The sequence below is a fragment of the Phodopus roborovskii genome, unplaced genomic scaffold (genome assembly GCF_943737965.1).
Source record: "Phodopus roborovskii unplaced genomic scaffold, PHOROB, whole genome shotgun sequence".
NCBI lineage: Eukaryota > Metazoa > Chordata > Mammalia > Rodentia > Cricetidae > Phodopus > Phodopus roborovskii.
The window spans coordinates 2352599-2372732 of record NW_026126597.1 but is presented as its reverse complement, the minus strand read 5'-3'; the positions used below and the strand labels follow the sequence as shown (position 1 = coordinate 2372732).

General features: G+C 42.8%; 1 protein-coding gene across 2 annotated transcripts in view; it reads right to left on the bottom strand.

Moving 5' to 3' along the window:
• The window catches only part of LOC127236843 (voltage-dependent calcium channel subunit alpha-2/delta-3), a 775613-nt gene that overhangs the window by 345069 nt on the left and 410410 nt on the right, over positions 1 to 20134 (bottom strand). For both annotated transcript variants that reach the window (XM_051204755.1, XM_051204756.1), the window contains exons 10-11: positions 9979 to 10068; positions 2859 to 2972 (exon numbers count right to left, since the gene is read on the bottom strand). In XM_051204755.1, coding sequence (XP_051060712.1) covers positions 2859 to 2972; positions 9979 to 10068 — 204 coding nt within the window. The remainder of the gene's footprint in view (positions 1 to 2858; positions 2973 to 9978; positions 10069 to 20134) is intronic.

The window sequence follows — 20134 nt, the reverse complement described above, 5'->3', positions numbered from 1 at the left end:
GCAATTGGCTAGAAACAAGTCACTGATTCTGCCCACACTGAAGGTGAAGTGATCATACAGGACAACACCCTAAAGGAGCAGGAGTCAGAAAGTGTTTACTCTCAGCCCCGCCCCCCCCTTAGTAAGTAATAAGCCCCAGATTCTGCCCTGTGTGGGAACCAGCCCTCCAGTTAGGGCTGAGACTTGATTACTTCTGAGAACTACTGTTTTATGGGACTCATGTTCCATTCTGTGGATGGTCTTTGTCTCTCCTGATCACACCTTTTGATTTTACAGTCTTGAGATTGCCAATTACTGCATGTCAGACACAATCCTTTACTAAATTGCTAGTGTTCAAACTAATGGAGAAAGATGACTGCTTAGACCTTCTGTGTCATCTCACTTTACTGAGGTGCTAAATCATATTGGGTGCTATGCAAATTTATCACCTGTACCCTCATGAGGAAGCTCATAAAACAGAGAATGTATGTATATATGAATGTCATAGAATTATCCAGAATGGGGTTGAGAACTGGGATGGGGGGTGTACTTATTAATTTCCAGCAATAAAAGACCCTCTGACTAAAGAAATAATTTCTGCTTTTGCTTGACATTTTCTAAGAAATGGAGCTATTTTATATACAGGATTCTCATCCCAGAGCACCATCAACACAGGCATTACTCATGGCAAAAGAAAGGTGTACTGAAATCTGTGTGTCTTCAGGAGACTCGGGGCTTTGCCACTATCTCTTTAGCTAGTATCTCTCCCTATAACCAAGGTCAGAATGTTTCAGTACCAGTATCTCTGGGTAACTGCTATTTGCCCATGGACCCCAAATGGGAGAAACCTAGGGAGCACAGCACAGGTGACATGTACCATACACAAGGGATAGTATCCATAAATGCTTATTAAAGGCCAATCACTTTCTTCTTTTTTGTAGTCCCAAAAATAATGCAAAGCATCCTTCACTATGTAGTGTGCTGTCAGGCTATCTGGGAACTTTCTGTTTTGCTTATAAAATACCTAGGGCTCTACTCTGCCTTTCTGGTGCTCACCTCTATGGTGACCTTCTCTGGACCCCCAGCTCCCAAATAATGACATGGGAACTTGTTATTAATTATAAAAGCATGGTCTTACCTTAGGACTGTGCTAACTAGTTCTTGTAACTTAAATTAGCCAGCTTATATTAATCTGCAACTGCCATGTGGCTTATAGCCACTTTTCAGTAGAATATGTCCCACTTCCTCTGTTTCTGGATGGTGAATTCTGCCTCTCTTCTTCCCAGAGTTCCTGTCTCTCTCCAGAAGTCCCACATAGCCTCTCCTGCCTAGCTAGTATTGAACCAATCAGAAGGTGCTCAGGCAGGCAAGGTAAAACAGCGACATAGCTTCACAGTGTACGAAAAGAGTATCCCACAACAAGCCTCTCTCCTGGCCCTGTCAATCACTAAGCCCTGTCAATACAAAGCTGTTAATTAAGACTCATACTGTGCTGTGTGCTACAGGGACACAGGGTGTCTGTCATCCTTCTCTCTATATAGCATATATACTCTTTAGGAGTGAATAAGGCCTCTGACTGAAAACCAGTGCCCTAATTAAATCTCAGATTCTAGCACCTAAGATCTTGTGTTAAGTCTTAGAGGGAACGTTCCATTTCATTTGAGGGTTAAGTTCTAAACTCAGTGTCTCTCATGGGTCACACTCCTGGACATCCTCACAGTGCCATGTCAGCATCCTAGATATTCTCTGGACACCAAGAACAGCTGGGGTTCCTCTAGCTTCAGAGGTAGTGGCTGTTCATGATCCCTTAGGGAACTATGCTATACAGAACACATGCATCTTTAATCATGATTTGTTGGTAACATAGATCTATGTGTATCAGAGACCTGTGTAGGTTAAGAATGACAAACATAACATGGAATGACTTTTCCTGTCACAATCGCACAATGTACATATTTCCCTGGTTATGGCAAAAGGTAAAGGCTGCCTTCTGTTTCTTTTTAACATATGTGTTTAGTTAGTTCATGTCTCATAAACTAAACATACAAAACAGAGAATGGAAGATGGATATGGCCTGGACCATTTCATTCTGCTACACAGTGGAGGATAACACAGGGAACAAGAAGATGCCCAATGGCACCTGCTCTGCCTGATATTGCTCACTGCTAAAATCCTACCATGTAAAATGACACAGTGATCCCCCAACCCCCAACTTGCCAATTTATTGGCACATACCCATTGGTGGCACTTTAAAAACATGGGTTATGGAGACATATTTCCAGAGATTTCAGTGTAGAATAGGGTCCAAATAACCACAATTTTACATTTTTCCTCAGAGAACTCAGACTGACTACAAGCTGAGGAACCTCAGCAAATGTCAGTCATGGATGCTGTAATAGATGGATTCAAAAGATAAAAAATAACTTACTGATTCTACTTGGAAACCAAGAAGTAATTGGTTAGAGGGCAGACAACTTTGACAGGTACATGGAGCTGTGCCCAGTAATAGAAGACTCTAGGTAGAGCTTCAGGGAATCCCTAAAGAAGCATGCACAATTGAGGTGGCTTCAAGGCCACATCCAAGAAAACCACATTAAAGAGATGTGCTACATAGCAAGAGCAGGTACTTCACAAGGAACTTTTTTCACACATGTTAAATACATCTTCACAGTCTCCTCCCTTTTCTCCAAAACAGTTTCATTTAAAAAACTACAAAAGCCGTAGTATTTGATTTTGGTTAACCCACAAACACAGGCTGAGAAACCATAGATCATTATGAGATTAAGCTGACACGGGACACTTATCTATGGATGATCTGGAGGTTGCAATAAAGACTGACCATGGCCACCACTACCCAGATGTTGTCAGCATCAACTCACCTTACGGTCTGGCCAATTGTATTTTGCAAAGATGGTGTCATAGGTATCAACTGCTCCATCAGTTATGAGCATGATGGCCTGGCTGCAGATACTGCCTTGTCCTGTGTGGTTGAACTGTGGAAAGAAATGCTTAAAATAAGACACAAATCAGGGAGTCTGTGTATCCACAAGATCTCCAGGGCATGTGGTCCTTGAAATCTAAGAGCTCATTACATACCGCCAATACAACCCATAGGATAAGCTTTGCAAACAGCTCGCCTTTGTGCTCTGAGAATGGAAAACTGACTGCAAGTAACTACAGAAGTCAGAACTGACTGCAGAGCAAGGCAAAGAGGAGGGGTCTAAAACTCATACTTGGAGTCTACCTAAGTTGGCAAAGGAGTTTATAGAGTACAGTGTTAAGGGCAGCAGGCTGTGAGAGAGGTCACATCTCCGTCAAAATCTTAATGAGGCTGATCTGAGGGAGTTAAGTAGGTACAGAATGTTTTATATATTAAAAATCAAATGAAGTATCAGACAGAAATGAAGTTAGGAAAATGATAAGTCACATCCCAAAGTTAGGTACTCTTTATGAACAATGAAGTTAATCTGAATGTTTTAGCATAAAAGTTTTGTAATAGTTTGTTAGCACGTGTGGCATTCTGGAACTCCCAGATTGTACTTGCTAGTGTGCAGATCCGAATGGCAGCTTTATATTTCCGTTATTTTCCTATATTTCCTTTATATTTCCCTAAAAGTAGGGATCCTACTCTTAGCTTGAAATCCCAGCACATGGATGACTGATGATAAGAGGATTGCTGCAAGTTCAAGGTCATCCTGGTCTGTTTGCAGGCAAGCCTGTGTTTCAGGTTGAGTCTCCCTTCTCAAAACAAAACAAAACAAAACAAAACAAAAAACCAAAACAAAACAAAAGTCAAATAATGGGGGGGGCACTGTAGACATAACTTGGTGGCAGAGCACTTCTTGCAGTATATGTTCCAGGCCCTGGATTCAATCTCAGTACCACATACACATAGCTCCAGCCTTTGTAAGTAATAACTGCAAGTGAGCAGACATAATTACCAGGGTTGTGCACCCTTCCTGTGGAAAGGAGGTGGGAAGAAAAAGCCTGTAATGAATGCTATTAATGATACAAGTCAAATCAACACCAAGTCCTTAAACACCCCACAATTACACAATGCTGAGGCTCTGACATATAAGGCAGATCTTTAGCCTTCAGAAGCAAATGATCTCTATTATAACCCACTGTGTATTCACTTGCTAACATGCGTGTGCAGTGCTGGGGATGAAATCTGCCCAAAGCATTCCTTCCCTTAATTTTGTATTCTCTTTGAAAAGACATAGAAGAACTACTCTATGTGCCTGATGACGATGACTCTAAGAGGAGGAAGCAGAGAAGGGAGACAGGAAGTGAGGGGTTTTATGAACCATTCTGAGGAAGACTTCACCATGAATGTGATTCTTCTTCTCCTCCTCTTCCTCCTCCTCCTCCTTCTCCTTCCTACTTTTTAACAACAATGACAAAATCTGTCTTGGGGTAAGTGTGTGGGGGGAAGGGATGCAGACTGAATACTGAATTGAGGCTCCGTGGGAAAACACATTCTTAGGCTTTCCCTAGAAGAAGAATGGCTCCTCAGCAAAGACTGTGTTAAATGTATTGACCACAGCTCTGGGAGAGACTGAAGGATACTTCAAATCGAAGATATTCATATTTAGTCTTTGTGTAATTACAAGTTTAGTGTGTTTACAATAGATAACTGCATGGATGGATGGAATTACTCTGAGGTCCTATTAGGAGAGAGCAAGACAAGCATCCACACATGCATAAAGCCCCCAGTCCTATTGTAGACCCAGATGCATGCCTGAGATATTCTTTTCCCTGATTATCCACTTCTTCATTTGTAACATGGGACTAACATCCTTACATGGGTATTATAACGGAGATTAAATGTTCATTGCATATCAGAGGAGAAGCTTAAACCTACTGAATCTTTATTGGTCTTGGAGGTTGAAACTGCTTATCCTTCTTTTATAGGCAGGAAGACTGAGGCCCAGAGAGATTAGCCCAAGGAGACATGACTGGTATTTGAACATGGGCAGGCCAGCCCTAGCATCCACACTTGGCAGTCTTCACTCCAGCTTTTCAGTAATGATAGGGAAGTTCCTGAGCAGCTAGTGACTGTTAGGATCTGAGAATGTCCTCCTTGTGTCCTTGTGGTGGAGGCACGACTTTCAGTGTAGCTGTATGAAGAAGTGGTTCAGACCTGTAAGAGGAAGTGCCAACTGGGAGGTCCCTGGGTCAATGAGACTGTTGTTCTCAAAAGAGACCAAGAGAGTTCTTGACAAAGCAGGTTATAAGAGTGGGCATGGCCTTTAGTATCTCTGGCTTCTTGATTCAAGATGTGACCTCTCATTCTCGCATACACCCCTACTTCAATGTCTGCAATTATCTGCCATTGGGTTCTCATCATTGGTCAACCAATGGGGCTCCTCTCCACCTCCCAATCTGTGAGTAAATAAACTAATTTGTCCTGCCCCTGAGACACCACTAAGATTCTCTCAGAGTAGTGCCTTTCTTCCTTTACTTCAGTAGGAAAACAAAATCTAGCCTGGCCTTCCAGGGAGGTTGTTGGGACAATGAGTAATGAGGCTACATTCTACACAGTTCTCCAAGTCTTTGAAAGGCCCACAGCAAGTCTTTGAATACAAACCATTCCTGCTTCAGGTCACAGAGACCTTGGGCATGGGGATAAATGTCTGGGGCTGTTCTAGAAGCTCATTCAAAACCATTCTCGAAGAAACACTCCCAACAAAAGGAAAGAAGGGTAGGGGAATGAAGGTATCTGGATACTGGGGAAGTCAGAACCCCCCCAGGAGCTATTCATTACAAAGCCAGTCCTTTCCTCTCAGGCAGGGCCCCCTCACACAGTCTCTGAAGCAATATGGACTTGGAGGATTTTGAGGAATGCAATTAAATTCAAATGCTTTGATGAGTAATATCTCTTCTCTTCATATTTGTCTAGAACATTTTTTTCATTGAATAGGGAGAGTGATGAAAGTGTTTTCCATAATAATAACAATGACAAGGGCCTGGTGATGAACTACAATTAGCTCCCTGATTCATCAGTTAGCAGTGAAACTTTCAATGCATCCTGACATTTGGAGCATTTGGTTGTGATTAACCGTCTTTGAAATGTCACTGAATTTTATTTAATTGGCTAAGAAAAAAATTTTTAAAAGGTAATCACTGCAAAGATCACATTCATCGCCAAAAAAGATAATTGCAGTTGTCACATGACAAGGTAGATGCTAACTACTGTAGCAAACTGGTTCTGTGTTCTTTGTGGAGTCTAATGAATGGAGTAGAGATCAATAACTGGAAAGGGCTTAGAAGTTTATTTAAATGCTGTTTTCAAAGCCATGAGTATCAATGACCACAAACCTTTAAGTCATCTGAGTAAATACCAAAACTGAAATGTTGGTAATTGCAAGACAGAATAAATTCCATTTAATTATTGCAGTCTCTGAGCTATTCTAAACTCCAGCCAGTCAAGTCTCTCTCTCTCTCTCTCTCTCTCTCTCTCTCTCTCTCTCTCTCTCTCTCTGTGTGTGTGTGTGTGTGTGTGTGTGTGTGTGCGTGTGTATGTGTGTGTGTAAAACAGCTTTTTAACTTCAGGTAGGCTTTCAGAGTCAGGCATAACACCCAGGAAAAGAATTCTATCACTTAAAGGCCATATTGATGAAATGGAAAATAGATAAAGCCTCATTTTCATGGAAGATTAACCATCTCTGTGTTTGTGTAAGAATGTAGCTGTTTGAGAGCCCAATGGCAAGAGCTGGCGTGGGAATGTTTCTCTATGAGATGCATGTTCACTCAGACCAGTGTGACACCAACTGCTAGCCATTCTCCAGCATGGTCATTTCGTAGCCTTCATTAGGGCTGTTTCCTACCATCCAGCATTGATGAACAGTCCATCTGGGGTCTAACTAGCCAGACTCCATGGGTTTCGCCAGTAGAAGATCAGGCATATGGATAGGTAGAATGTTTCGCTGTTTAAAATAAGGAGAGCCAATAAGATGGCTCAATGGGTAAAAGGTACCCGTCACCAAGTCTGATGGCCTGAGTTAAATCTCTAGAACTCACATGGTAGAGGAAAGAACAAACAAGCTGGACTCTGGCCTCCACAAATACACAATCATACTCACATATGTGTGATAAGAATTTTTCTGACAAGAATTTGAGGCAGGCAAAAAGTGCCCATATTGGTGTTCTCTCTGGTCTTAGTAGTCTCTGGCAGTGTGGACATAATATTTTGGAGGATATAAAGGGCCTTATACTCAAACATATGCTTAGTGGACCCAGACTACCATCTGTTGATATTCAGTTTAAATGATATAAAGTATTATCTGAGCCCAGACATTTAACTACTGATATAAACACATTTTGAAATGCCTCTACCTAACAGACTTCTCCTAGCCTTTACTATATACAAGTGCTGTGGTACTTCTTCCAAGTAAGTATTTAAGTTTTGAAATGGTGAAAGTATATGTGTGAGTACACTACACATATCCAGGATGAGGGTAGCTCCCCAACTTGCACAGCACCCTATGTTGAAGATCTTGGCAGATCAGCATTTATCTGGCTGTAACACTGGTTCAGGAATGTTTGAAGACAAAACTGATGAATGGAAGGAAAAAGGACAGGGGATGAATGAAAGGACTTGAAAGAGGTGAGGCCAAGTCTCAGAGTGGAAGCTATAGCTGTTTTGAGACAGGACAGAAAGCCTGGAGTTACAATGTGTGGAAGAAAAGGCTCCTGGGCTCCTGAGACTACAGTTCAGTTAAAGCTTCCAATTAGCTGAGAATCAACCATTCCATCACAGCCATTAACATTCACTGTAAAGGTGCCGATAGGGAGACACTATGGATTTCATATGAATATATTTTCTTTCTTTCTTTCTCTTTCTTTCTCTTTCTTTCTCTCTCTCTCTCTCTCTCTCTCTCTCTCTCTCTCTCTCTCTCTCTCTCTCTTTCTTTCTTTTTTTGAGACAGGGTTTCTCTGTATTACTTTGGAGCCTGTCCTGGAACTAGCTCTGTAGACCAGGCTGGCCTTGAACTCACAGAGATCTGCCTGTCTGTGCCTCTGGAGTGCTGACATTAAAGGAGTATGTCACCACTGCCCAGATCAAGCTACCGTAATGCCACATATGAATATATTTTCTAATAAGGAAAATAAAATAGCAATGACCCATGCTAAAGGCAGGTTTATTGGAAAGTGGAGTATGGCCTTATTCCTATCCTGAATACTTTCTGGAAATTTCATTAAAAACACTATACACTTTTATTTAGAGTGTAAATACTCTAAGTTCTCTTACAACTCTTGCTTTATCTTATCAAAGGCAAACCTATCAGGTTCATCTCTAAGGGGAGAAAAAGATCTCATTCAGATTCTTAGCAGTAGGTCTCACCCTTTCCCTTCTTATTAACCCCTGTTCTTGAATTTCCTGAAGGAGTGACTTGTCAATCTGCCATGTATCTGCCATGGCAAAGCTGTTCAGTGACTCATCGATGACTTGGGGACCTAGCAGGAAAGAAGCAAGACAATGCAGTGACAGCCAAGTCTGCTAAAGGGAATAGGGCCTCGCTGGATGCACAGTGCTCATGAGCTGTCACCCATGTTGGGATGGGACTCCGTGGTAGTGTACCTCCCTTGGAGTTGTATGTGCAGCTGTAAATAACTTCAGTAATAATAATAATAATAATAAATAATAATAATAATAAAGTTTGCCAAGTTGGACCTGGATTGGATCCTTTCCCTGGTCTGTGCATGGCCTATGGAGGGTGAACAGCTATTTCTTTACGTGTCTCCAGGAAAAGTCACACGTGGGCCTTCATAGATAAAAGAAGAGTGAGTCTGATAATCCCTTATTCAGTATGACACACAGGTTTCCTGCTCAGCCACTCTGATTCCTGAAGACTACAAACTTAACCACATAAAGGCCTCCTAACTCACACTCCTATACCACCAGGGCAAGAAAGCAAGAAGTACCATGCAAAGACTTCCAATGGGAGGTTGAGTTCAGAGTGATTCTTGACATAAAAAGACTAAATTTCCAAATCAGGACAAATCTTTTCAGCATCACCTCTTACAAAGAGACTGATAAACTCAGGCCTGCTGTGATAGACAGCTCTGAGGCCTGAGAAGTCACCTGCCTGGGTTCAAACCAATGTGAAGGAGCAGCTGGCCTCTGCCCTGATCAGCAGTTTCTAAGCTATTAATATGCTATTAACAGAAATGTGCTTCTGAATATATGAAGTGTGTGTGTGTGTGTGTGTGTGTGTGTGTGTGTGTGTGTGTGTGTGTGTAAGAGAGGAAGGAAGGGAGGGAAGTTGACTCTTGGAGTTCACTATGTAGCTAATGATGACCGTGAACTCCTGACTCATCTGCCCCCATCTCTCAACTGCTAGGATTACAGGTGTATGCCATCATGCACAATTTACATATTACTGGGTCATGAACCCAGGGCTTTGTGTATGCTAGACAAGCACTTTACTGAATGTATCCCAGCTTTAGACATGAAGTCTTGCATACATATTAATCACATGTAGCTAACAGCCCTTGGGAATGAGGCAAGATGAGTTGGCTTCAGGTATATCTGGAGGAAATGAATAGATGCTGTCCTTCCCTGTTTTTGTTTCCTCTGAAGGAGGAAGAGATCCTGGCTCAGGACTGAGACCAAAATGGCTTTCTTTGTGCCACATGTCATTGATAAAAGAAACTCTAGGTGTTATGCCAACCTTTGACCCAAGAGCCAGTGTACCTAGGTATGAAAAATGCAAATCTAGACTGGAATTTCACTGAGTGGCAAAGCAAAGCCTGGGGTCCACAGTGGTTATGCATGCTGAGAAACTCATCATCCTGATCCTTCATTTTCTCACAAGCAGAATGACAACAGCCTACTCTGTAGAGCAGATACCCTAATCCAGATGTAGGTGGCATTCCAGTTTGTTCCAGTTGCTCTCAGAGCACCTCAGGCCTGAAAATAACACTGACCAAGATTTTCTACAAACCCCATCTATTGTACTGATCCTGAGAAAGGCAGGTCAAAGAGGTACTTACATCACTGAGTATGTTGAAGGCCTCATTCAGAGCGATATCCAGCATGCCAATTCCTTTGGCGAAAAGTTTGTCCAAATGCTCCCTGAAGTGCTGAAACAAGGAATACAAATCCATTAGGGCTCTGCATGTGTCCCCTCCTCATGGAACTTACCCCCAGATCACCTGCCACACTCATTCCTAACTGCAGAATTTGGGGGTTCAGTACTGACATCACCCCTTTCAATCTTAGGAGGCTTTCTCAGGCCACTTACTCCTCAGAGCAATTCACAGTGTTTCCTTTGTGCCCCAGTTTGCTTCTTTGTGTCAATGATAAAACATGGACCAGAGAGGAAAGCCTTTATTTCACATTAAAGCTTCCAGGTCAAAATCCATCAGTGAAAGAAGGGCAGGGGCTCAAGGCTGAGTCCTACAGGTAGGACCTGGAGGAAAGCTGCTTCCTGTACTGGTCCTATGGCTTGTTCAGCTGCTTTCTCAATCAACCCAGGACCACCTGCCTAGGCATGGCACCACCCACAGTGGGCAGGGCTCTCCCACACCAATCATTAACCAAGAAAATCCTCACAGACATGTCCACAGTCCAATCTAACAGACATTTTCTCAATAATGTTCCTTCTTTCCAGGCATTGCTAGTGTGTATCAAGTTAAGCCTTCTTTGTAGTAGCCTGGAGTATCTTCTGTTTCTTCTGGTTCTGTAGAAATCCAGCCTACACATCATAAGAAAGTAACTATGAAACCCTATGAAGAAGTTTGGCAAGTGAGGACATGGCACATGGTACATGCACCACATAGCATGCTTGAGTCTGGACTGATTTTGTTTTGTTTGGATCCACATGCTAGGCAAGCACCCTCTCATTGTGCTTCATCCTGAAGCTCTTTACTAAAGAGTTAGTCCTTAACTGGACCCAGGCCTGTATCATTATGGTTAGGCTCTACTTTACAAGTCCACCTGGTATCATATCCATCACCCAGGCTCAGTAGTATTGGGTGTTATAGGTTTATACTGAACAGTTACCATTCTTTAAATTCATGTGTGGCTGTGTGTCACATGCTGCTTCAGGCAAGGGCTGCTTTTATTGTTGGATGTGGAGAGTCCAAATGGAACACACATGTCAGAGATTGGCCCAATGCTCTTTGTGACAAGGTTAGTTGATTTTGTTTTGTTTTTCCTGTTACAATATAATTCATATATCCAGTGAAAAATCATTCCCTGAAGAGAGGAATTTCTTTCTCTGTCTTCTCCCCTTCCTCATTCCAGACTGTTCCCTTCTTTCCTACCTATAACATAAACCAACTCCCTGGTCTTAGAGCTGTATTTACCTCTCAGCCCAGCCCCATCTACATGCAGAGTTGCTTTTCAGGAAACTATTTCCCAGGTTGAGATGTCTACTAATTGCTGCTCTATCCAGTTTGGTTGCTATGGGTGACCTATACCTACTGATATTTAAGTTGAAATAAAATTATAGCTCAAGGCACATTTTAAGTGCTCATTACATCCTTGTGGCTAGTGACTACCTCACTGCCAGTGCCCAGGTAAGGACACTGCTGTCACAGTGCCAACCTGAAGATACAAGAGTCAAAGCAGTCATTTGGGCTCAACATGTCAATGAAAAAATGGAGAGCCTAAGGCCTAATGTGGTATGATAGTTAATCTTGGTTGTCAAATTGACTGCATGTGGGATCAACTAAGAGATAGGCTGCTGGGCATCCTTGTGAGGGATTTTCTTGACCTGGTTATTTGAAATGGGAGGTTCCATCCTAAATGTGGGTGGCAATGTCTGGGGGCAGCCCAGATGATAACAGGAGATCTAAGGGGAAAGTTTTGTTTCCTGCCTGATTGCCTTCTCAGCTCCTTTCCCAGTTCACAAGCCTCTAACATACTGAAGACCAGTGGTTCTCCATGGCTCCTCAAAGCCTTTAGCAGCAGACTGTGACTGCCCAGGTACCTAGACTCATGAAATGTGTATCTACCTAGTTCTCGGCCTCTACAGCATGAAAACAGCTATTGTGAAATTGCTGTAAGTCAATCTAATAAATCAAGAGACCTCTTAATGATACAGATGGAGACTGTCCTAGTGTTCTAATTGCTGTGAAGAGACACCATGACCTCATGGCAACACTTACAAAGGCAAACATTTAACTAAGGTGGCTTACAGTTTCCAAAGTTTAGTTCATTATCTCATGGTAGCACGCAGGCAGACATGGTGCTTGAGAAGGAACTGAGACTTCTACATCTTGATCTTCAGGCAGCACAAAGAGACTGCACACTGGGCATGGCTTGAGCATAGTGACCTCAAAGCCTGCCTTCACAGTGGCACACTTCCTCCAAAAAGCCACACCTACTCCAACAAGGCCATGCCTTCTTATATGCTACTCCTTAAGCCTATGAGAGCCAGTTTCTACCAAACCACCACAGGGAGCCAGAACAGGGAGTCCAGGCAGGAACTGAAGTAGTTAGTCATATCACAACCACAGTCATTAACTCCTTCCTTCCTTCCTTGATTCTTTATCTGGTTTCTATTTTTACCATTTAGGAATCCCTGCCTAGACCAGTGGTTCTCAATCCTAATGCTGTGACTATTTAATACAGTTCCTCATGTTGTGGTGATCCCCAAGCATAAAATATTTTTTTGTTGTTGTTGTTGTTGCTGTTGTCATTTTCATAACTTTAATTTTGCTACTGTTAGGAACCATAATATAGATATCTGATATTCAACCCCTAAAGGCATCATGACCCACAAGTTGAGAAACATTGACCTATAGACTGGTGCTGTGCACAGTGGAATAAGTCTTCTTTTATCAATTGTAATCAAGACAATCCCTCACAGACATGCCCATGGCTAGTCTGATTTAGATAATCCCTTAGGAGGATAATCCCAGGTGACTGACTCTAGTTTGGGTCTGGCTGACAATTAAACTAACCAGCACACCTCCTCAGATCAAGAAATGGGTTCATTTATTAGACCCACCTGTATGGGCATCTTCCTTGCCAATGTATGTGTTAGTGGTCACACCCTTTGGGCGTGGCTTCACTTGCAGATGGAACCAGAAAGAAGAATGCAGTGAAGCTGGACACAGTTGACTCTGCCTTGTAGAATTCCACCCACCAAATCCTAACTGCTAGATCACTAGTCCAGCCATGTGGACTGGTCGGGATTACAAATTCACTAGACCCAAGATAAATGATAAATGGGTGTTTTATTGGGGAACAACTTATACAGATAACAATAAAGAATCACCACAGCATTTTTCTGCATTTCTTATCCAATCTGCCACCCAAGAGACAGAGAAGAGGAGAGAGTGAACCTCACCTCATATTTCCCTATTTCTGGTTCCACCAGCCACCTGGCCATTGTAGGAATAGTACTTCCATGAGTGAAGCAAACAGCCAAAAATAAAAGTCCATAGTGGAGGGGCATGGTTTAAATGAAAATGCTCTCTCATAAATCTACAGGGAGTGTCACTATTAGGAGGTGTAGCCTATTAGAGGAAGTATGTGTCACTCTGGAGGTGGGCTTTGAGGTATCATATATGCTCAAGATGTACCCAATGTTGACAGTTCACTTCCTGTTGCCTTTGGATCAAGATGTAGACGTCTCAGCTCCTTCTCTAGCACCATGTCTGTCTGCATGCTACCGTAAAGATGGATAAAAAGTTCTGAAACTTTAAAGCAGTCCAAATTAAATGTTTATAAGGGTTGCCATGGTCATGATGTCTCTTCATAGCAATGGAAACCCTAACTAAGACAAGAGAAAGAATGGGTCATGATGGCAGGGCTAGACCACTCCATACAGACACACACACACCTGACCTTTTCAGGTGAGTAAGCCAGCATGCTTGCTCCTTTGTTTATTAGCTTTAGTTGGATGAGGGCATCTGAAGTAAGAGGATATCTGTGCACCATAGCTGTCACAAAGATCCTGGAAGCCAAGATGATGCCTTGGCCAAGTGTTCCCGTAATAAAATGACACTTATTAGGACCCCCGTGCTTCCCTTTTCTTTTGTTAAGGGTGTGCATTCATGTACACATTCCATGAGCGTCTGTGTGCTTGTGTGCACATACACATAGAAGCCAGAGGATACTTTCAGCCCTCATTCCTCAGGGGTTGTCACCTTGGCTTTTACAACAGCATGGAACTATCCTGGAGCTTGCCACGTAGGCAAGGCTAGCTGACCTGTGTAGGGACTCACTTACCTACCAAACATGTGCTTACACACCAGCCTTTTTGACATGGATTTGGGGGAACTGAACTTATGTCCTCATGCTTGCAAGACAAGCACATTATAGAGTTATCCCCCAGCGCAAGTCCCCACCCCTCTCTTGAAGCACTGTCTCTGACTGAACCTTGCTACTTACTACGTGTCTGTGCCAGACAGAGCACAGAAAGGCACTTTATGCCCAGTGGGTCTTTAATACTTAACAGTGACTTAATACTGCTTTGGTATCATGGTTATAAGAAAAGCCATCATAATATTACCACTGTGCATACTAACATAACTGAGGTTCAGCCCCTGAAGATCCCCAAACCAAAAAAAAAAGTGAATTAGGAGCTCTTGTCCTTACTGTAGACTATGAAGCCCCCATCTTGCCATCTGTGGAATGGCCATGGTAACTGCCTGGGTGGCAGATAGAGCCGAGTATATCAGGGCCCAGGGCAACAGGAAGAAATATCTGACCCATCCTGTCTCCTTTAAGACATTTTTCTTCCCCGAGCCTTCCTTTTCCTCTTTGCACTCAGAGGTGTGGGCTGAGAGACAAATGCACCTGAAAACAACCGTGGAACAAGGAAGCAATGTGAGGCCATCTTCATTTTAGAATCACTGACTGTTCCCCATAGCTCCTGATAGGAAATGACATCACTGTGCAACAGAGCTCTGTCACTAAGGAAGAGAGTGCTCATCTGTGAGTACAGGAATGACTGAGCTAGGAACCCGTTCAGCACCTTGTTGAGATTTCTAAGGAACAAGTGATTCTGCTGGAACTCAGGTTGGGTAAATGGGAGTTCTGCCAAGGCCCAGCCATCACCTTCCTTCTCAAGGACACTGCCAGCATGTTCTCCAACTGTTCTTACAACCACGCCATGGTCACAGGCATCCTTCCACACACATGCTGTTCTGTGCACGTATAATTTGGACTTCTTTAAAAGTTTTTAAATCTTGCACAAGTGGAGGGAAAAGGGGAGGGGGGATAGGGAAGATTATTGTCAATATTTTAAAAAGGACACCAGGAAGTTGGTGGCTGTGAGGTGGCTTGGTTATGAAAGTATTTGCATCACAAGCGAGAGGAGTTAAGTTCAGGTGTAATACAGGGAAGCTGAGGCAGGAGGCTCTCAGAGCTCACGGCCAGCCAATCTAGTTACTAGATGAGTGACAGGTTCAGTGAGTCCATGTCTTAAAAATAAGGTGGAGAGCAAATGAAGACACAAACAACAACAACAACACACACACTACAAATACACACATGCACATCCTTACTCCCCCCACCCCCTGAAACTTTATACTTCAGATACTTTCCATGCCAACTGCCTCATTTGCAGCGTTATAATCCGATACACCTTGGAAAAATAAAAGGGCCAGGTTGTTTTAAATGATTACAATCATGGTTAATTTCACTCATCCATAATCCCCAGGGGTCCTGGAGAACCTAGCTACCACAGACTAGAAGGTTCTAAATTGCTGGGCTGGGAACTGTTGGATGGTTGTGGACAGAAGGCAGCCAGTCCCCCACACCTTTTTTAAAATTAAACAGTTTGTGGGAAGGAGTGACAGGCCCATCATATTATTAAATTTCAATAAAGGAGGAGTGGGGTGGCCTTTTATCATAGCTTCTGGCAATTCATGTGGCATATGCTGCTGCCTAGGAAAAGGCCTTGCTTCCAAAGCAATTAGTGCAGCTTACTGCCTGGGGAGATAAACCCGCTATGGCTCCCCATGCTCACTGCCAGCAGGAATCATGGAGCCTGCTTATCTCCTTCACACAGTCACCACAACCTGGCCAGAGGAGGACTCTGGTGCAGTGGGCTGTCCCCCCCCCCCCCCACCTGCATTTACTTTGGTAGAATCACACTGAGAATTCTCACTGTGACAACAGGATGCCTGTGCTTTGCTGTCCATGTGTCTTAGTTAGGGTTTATATTGCTGTGACAAAATGCCATGACCAAAAGTAATTGGGGAAGTGTCTTCTTTAGTTAGAGTTTCTTTTGCTGCAACCAGACACAATGACCCAAAAGCAAGCTGCTGAGGAAAAGGGTTTGGCTTACACTTCCACATTTCTTTTCATCACTGAAGGAAGTCAGGACAGGAACACAAACAGGGCAGAAACCTGGAGGCAGGAGCTGAGGCAGAGGCCAAGACGGATGCTGCTTACTGGTTTGCTCCTCATGGCTTGCTCAGTCTGCTTTCTTATAGAACCCAAGACCACCAGCCTAAAAGCCGCTCCACCCACAATGGGCTGGACCTACCCCATCAATAAGTAATTAAGAAAATGCTTTACAGCTGGTTTTTATGGAGGTATTTTCTCAATCAAGGTTCCCTGTTTTCAGATGACTCTAGTTTGTGTGTCAAGTTGATGTAGGACACCAGTGTCCCTCAGTATGTTTGGCTCTAGTGGTTACCACACACAGTGACAGTCAGGTAATTCAAGGTGAGGCAGAAAATAAAATAATAAGGACATGATAGAGAAAAGGAGACCCTCATCTTTTCTGCAGCTACAGTGAGGTCACAACAGCAAGGGCACACAGCCTTTCTCCTACCCAGACTGGGGACCCACAATCTTCGGGGAATTTTAGCAGGAACCCCATTTACAGGAAAAGAACATGTGTTGAACTTCTGTGTGATCTTATTTTTGTCTGTTTTTTTTTTTAACTTCTCAACAGATTATAATTCTATCCAGGTCACCATTGAGGCTGCCATATAATCTCACTTAATAAGAGAAAAGAAATGGGGGAAAAGTTGCTTAGCAACCCTTTAAGATATGCCTTGGCAACACGAAGGATGTATACATGGCTAATAATAAGAAAATTGATATTTTCCCTTGGGAAGCCTATATCCACACTTGGATATGTCCTTCTGAGCACCCTCATACTTAATGTTTACACTATATCTTTAATAAAACCAACTCAGTCATGAAATTCTTTTCTGCTTTAATGCTACAAATCTCAGTATAGCCTGAGCTGAAGTACCTAAAAGATTTAGGGGAACTCCTCAGGTAACTGAATGTGACAGCATGGTGGTCCAGCTAGTCCAACAATGATCATCTACCAACAGAAGTACCAAGGATACAGGAGTTTTTCAGTCCCTGATAGGCTGGGAGTCTCAGCTGGACTTCCAGGTATGCTGGACTACCAAAGAATTGGCTCCATACCAGTTGAGATATGGAATTAATAGCAAGAACAAGGACAAGCAGGCAAGGAGCAAAAGCTTCCCTCTTCCTTGTCCTTCATATAGGCTGCCAGCACAAGGTGTAGCCCAGATTGAAGATAGATCTTCTCATCTCAAAATTCTGGATTAAAAGTGGATCTTCCTGACCCTGACATAAACCCATATATCTATAAACACCTACGTTTTGACAAAAGAAGCCAAAGTTATACAATGGCAGGAAGAGATCATCTTCAGCAAATGGTGCAGGCATAACTGGATGACAGCATGCAGAAGAATGCAAATAGATCCATATCTGTCACCCCGCACAAAACTCAAGTACAAATGGATCAAAGATCTCAACATAAATCCAGCTATACTGAAATGATAGAAGAGTGAGTGGAAGGTAACCTTGAGTGAATTGGCATAGGAGACAACTTCCTGAGTAAAACACTAACAGCACAGGCTCTGAGAAGTACAATTAATAAATGGGACCTCCTGAAACTGAGAAGCTTCTATAGGTAAAGGACACTGTCAACAAGACAAAAGGGCAGCCCACAAAATAGGAAAAGTTCTTTACTGTTTCACATCTGACCGAGAGATGATCTCTAAAACATACAAAAAAACTCAAGAAACTACACATCAACAACAACAACAACAACAAATAATCCAATTAAAACTGGGGTATATATCTAAACAGAGAATTCTCATAGAAGAATTGCAAATGGCCAAGACACACTTAAAGAATTATTTAACATCCTTAGCTGTCAGGGAAATGCAAATACAAAAAACTCTGAGATTCTATCTTACATTTGTGAGATTGGCTAAGATCAAAACCACTAATGACAGTTTATGCTGGAGAGGATATGGAAAAAGGGGAACACTCCTCCACTGCTGGTGGGAGTGCAAACTTTTACAGTCACTTTGGAAATTAATATGGCAGTTTCTCAGAAAATTATGAATCAGTCTACCTCAATACCAATCTTGGTCATATATCCAAAGGATCCTCAATCATACCACAAGGACACTTGCTCAGTTATGTTCATAAGACTATTATCCATAATAGCCAGAACCTGGTAATAACCTAGATGTCCCTCAACTGATAAATAGATAAAGAAAATGTGGTATATTTACACAATGGAGTATTGTTCTGTTGTTAAAAACAACGATGTCAGAAAATTTGAAGGCAAAGAAATGAAACTAGAAAAAGAATCATCTGGAGTGATATAACCCAGATCCAGAGAGACAAACATGGTCAGTACTCACTCACAAGTAGGTATTAGCTATAAAGTAAAGGAGAACCAGGCTCCAATCTACAGCCCCACAGAGGCTAGATAACAAGGAGAGCCCAAAGATAGACAGATATTTCTCTGGGAAGGGGAAATAGAAGAGATCTCCTAGGTAAACAGAGGGTGAGTGTGGGTGAGAACATGAAGGACCAAGTTGGGGTCGGGATAGAGTTGGAGAATAATGAAAGAGATGTCTTATGGGGGGCACATTTCAGGGTCAGGTGGAACCCTGGTGCAAGGGAAACTCCCACAAGTCTAGAAGGATGACCCCAGCTAAGACTCCTAGCATTAGTGGATAGACAGCCTGAACTGTCCATCTCCTGTAACCAGATTGGTGACTAATCTAACTGCTATCAGAGTCTTTGACCAGTAACTGATGAAAGCAGATGCAGAGATCCACATCTAAGCACTGGGCCAAGAGCTGGGAATCCAGTTAAAGAGAGGGAAGGAGGATTGTACAAACCAGGGAGAGCCAAGGTCATCACAAAAGAACTCACAGAGACAACTAATGTGGGCTCATATGAGCTCACAGACACTGGACACATATGGGAGACAGTTGCATAGCTTGGTCTCCTTGTAAGACTCTTAGGGAGGGGAGGCTGTTCCCGATGCTCTGGACAGGCTTTGGGGAACCTACTCATCCTACTGGATTGCCTTAATATGAGGAAAGGAGCTTAGTCCTATCTCAACTTGATATGTTTGCTTTGTTGACACCCATGGGATGCCTGCCCCTTTCTGAATAGAAACAGGAGGAGTGGATTTGGGGGGTGGGGAGCAAAAAGAGGGAGGGGGAATTGGAGTAGAGGAGGGAGGGGATACTTCGGTCAGGATGTGAAATAAAGTAATAAATTTAATTAATACCAATATATAAAGAAAAAGTGGGTCTTCCTACTTTAAATTATTTAAGAGAAAAATCTTTCGTGGGTGTGCCTAGCTGGTGGGCTTTAGTTAATTCTAGATGCAGTTAAGTAGACAACCAAGACTAGCCATTACAGGAGCCCAGTAGAGACCTTCCAAGTTTTAGTCCCAGTAACAGATATGGTGCCATTTTCCTTCTAACAGGAATTTGGCTTATCACAGTCCTATCAGCAAAATAGATGACTGGTCTACCAGCCATCATGGCTGTTTCACTGTAAGCTCCATGTAAGCTTTCACAGGGCTCTACAGTCTAAATCCAAGCCACTGAAGCCATCTACCAGAGACCAGAGCTTCCCATACCTGTCTTCTAGTCACATTCAATTACTACCAGGTTATTTACTGTAAACAGGAGTTCTCTGTCCTAACAAATGTAAGCCTGATACACATACCACCCCAACCTCACCCCCAGACTGATTCTCTTAGGCACTCATTGAGCCTGAGAAACACCCTGGCTGAATTCTATAGCCTTTTTTTTGGCCACTTGCCTCAAGAATACAGGACCAGGAGTACTCAGTAGAATTACTGAAGTCTGGGGTTGGAGGTTACCATGGGATTTCACTGGGGAAAGAAGAGATACAGTGTTTCTAAAAATGAAA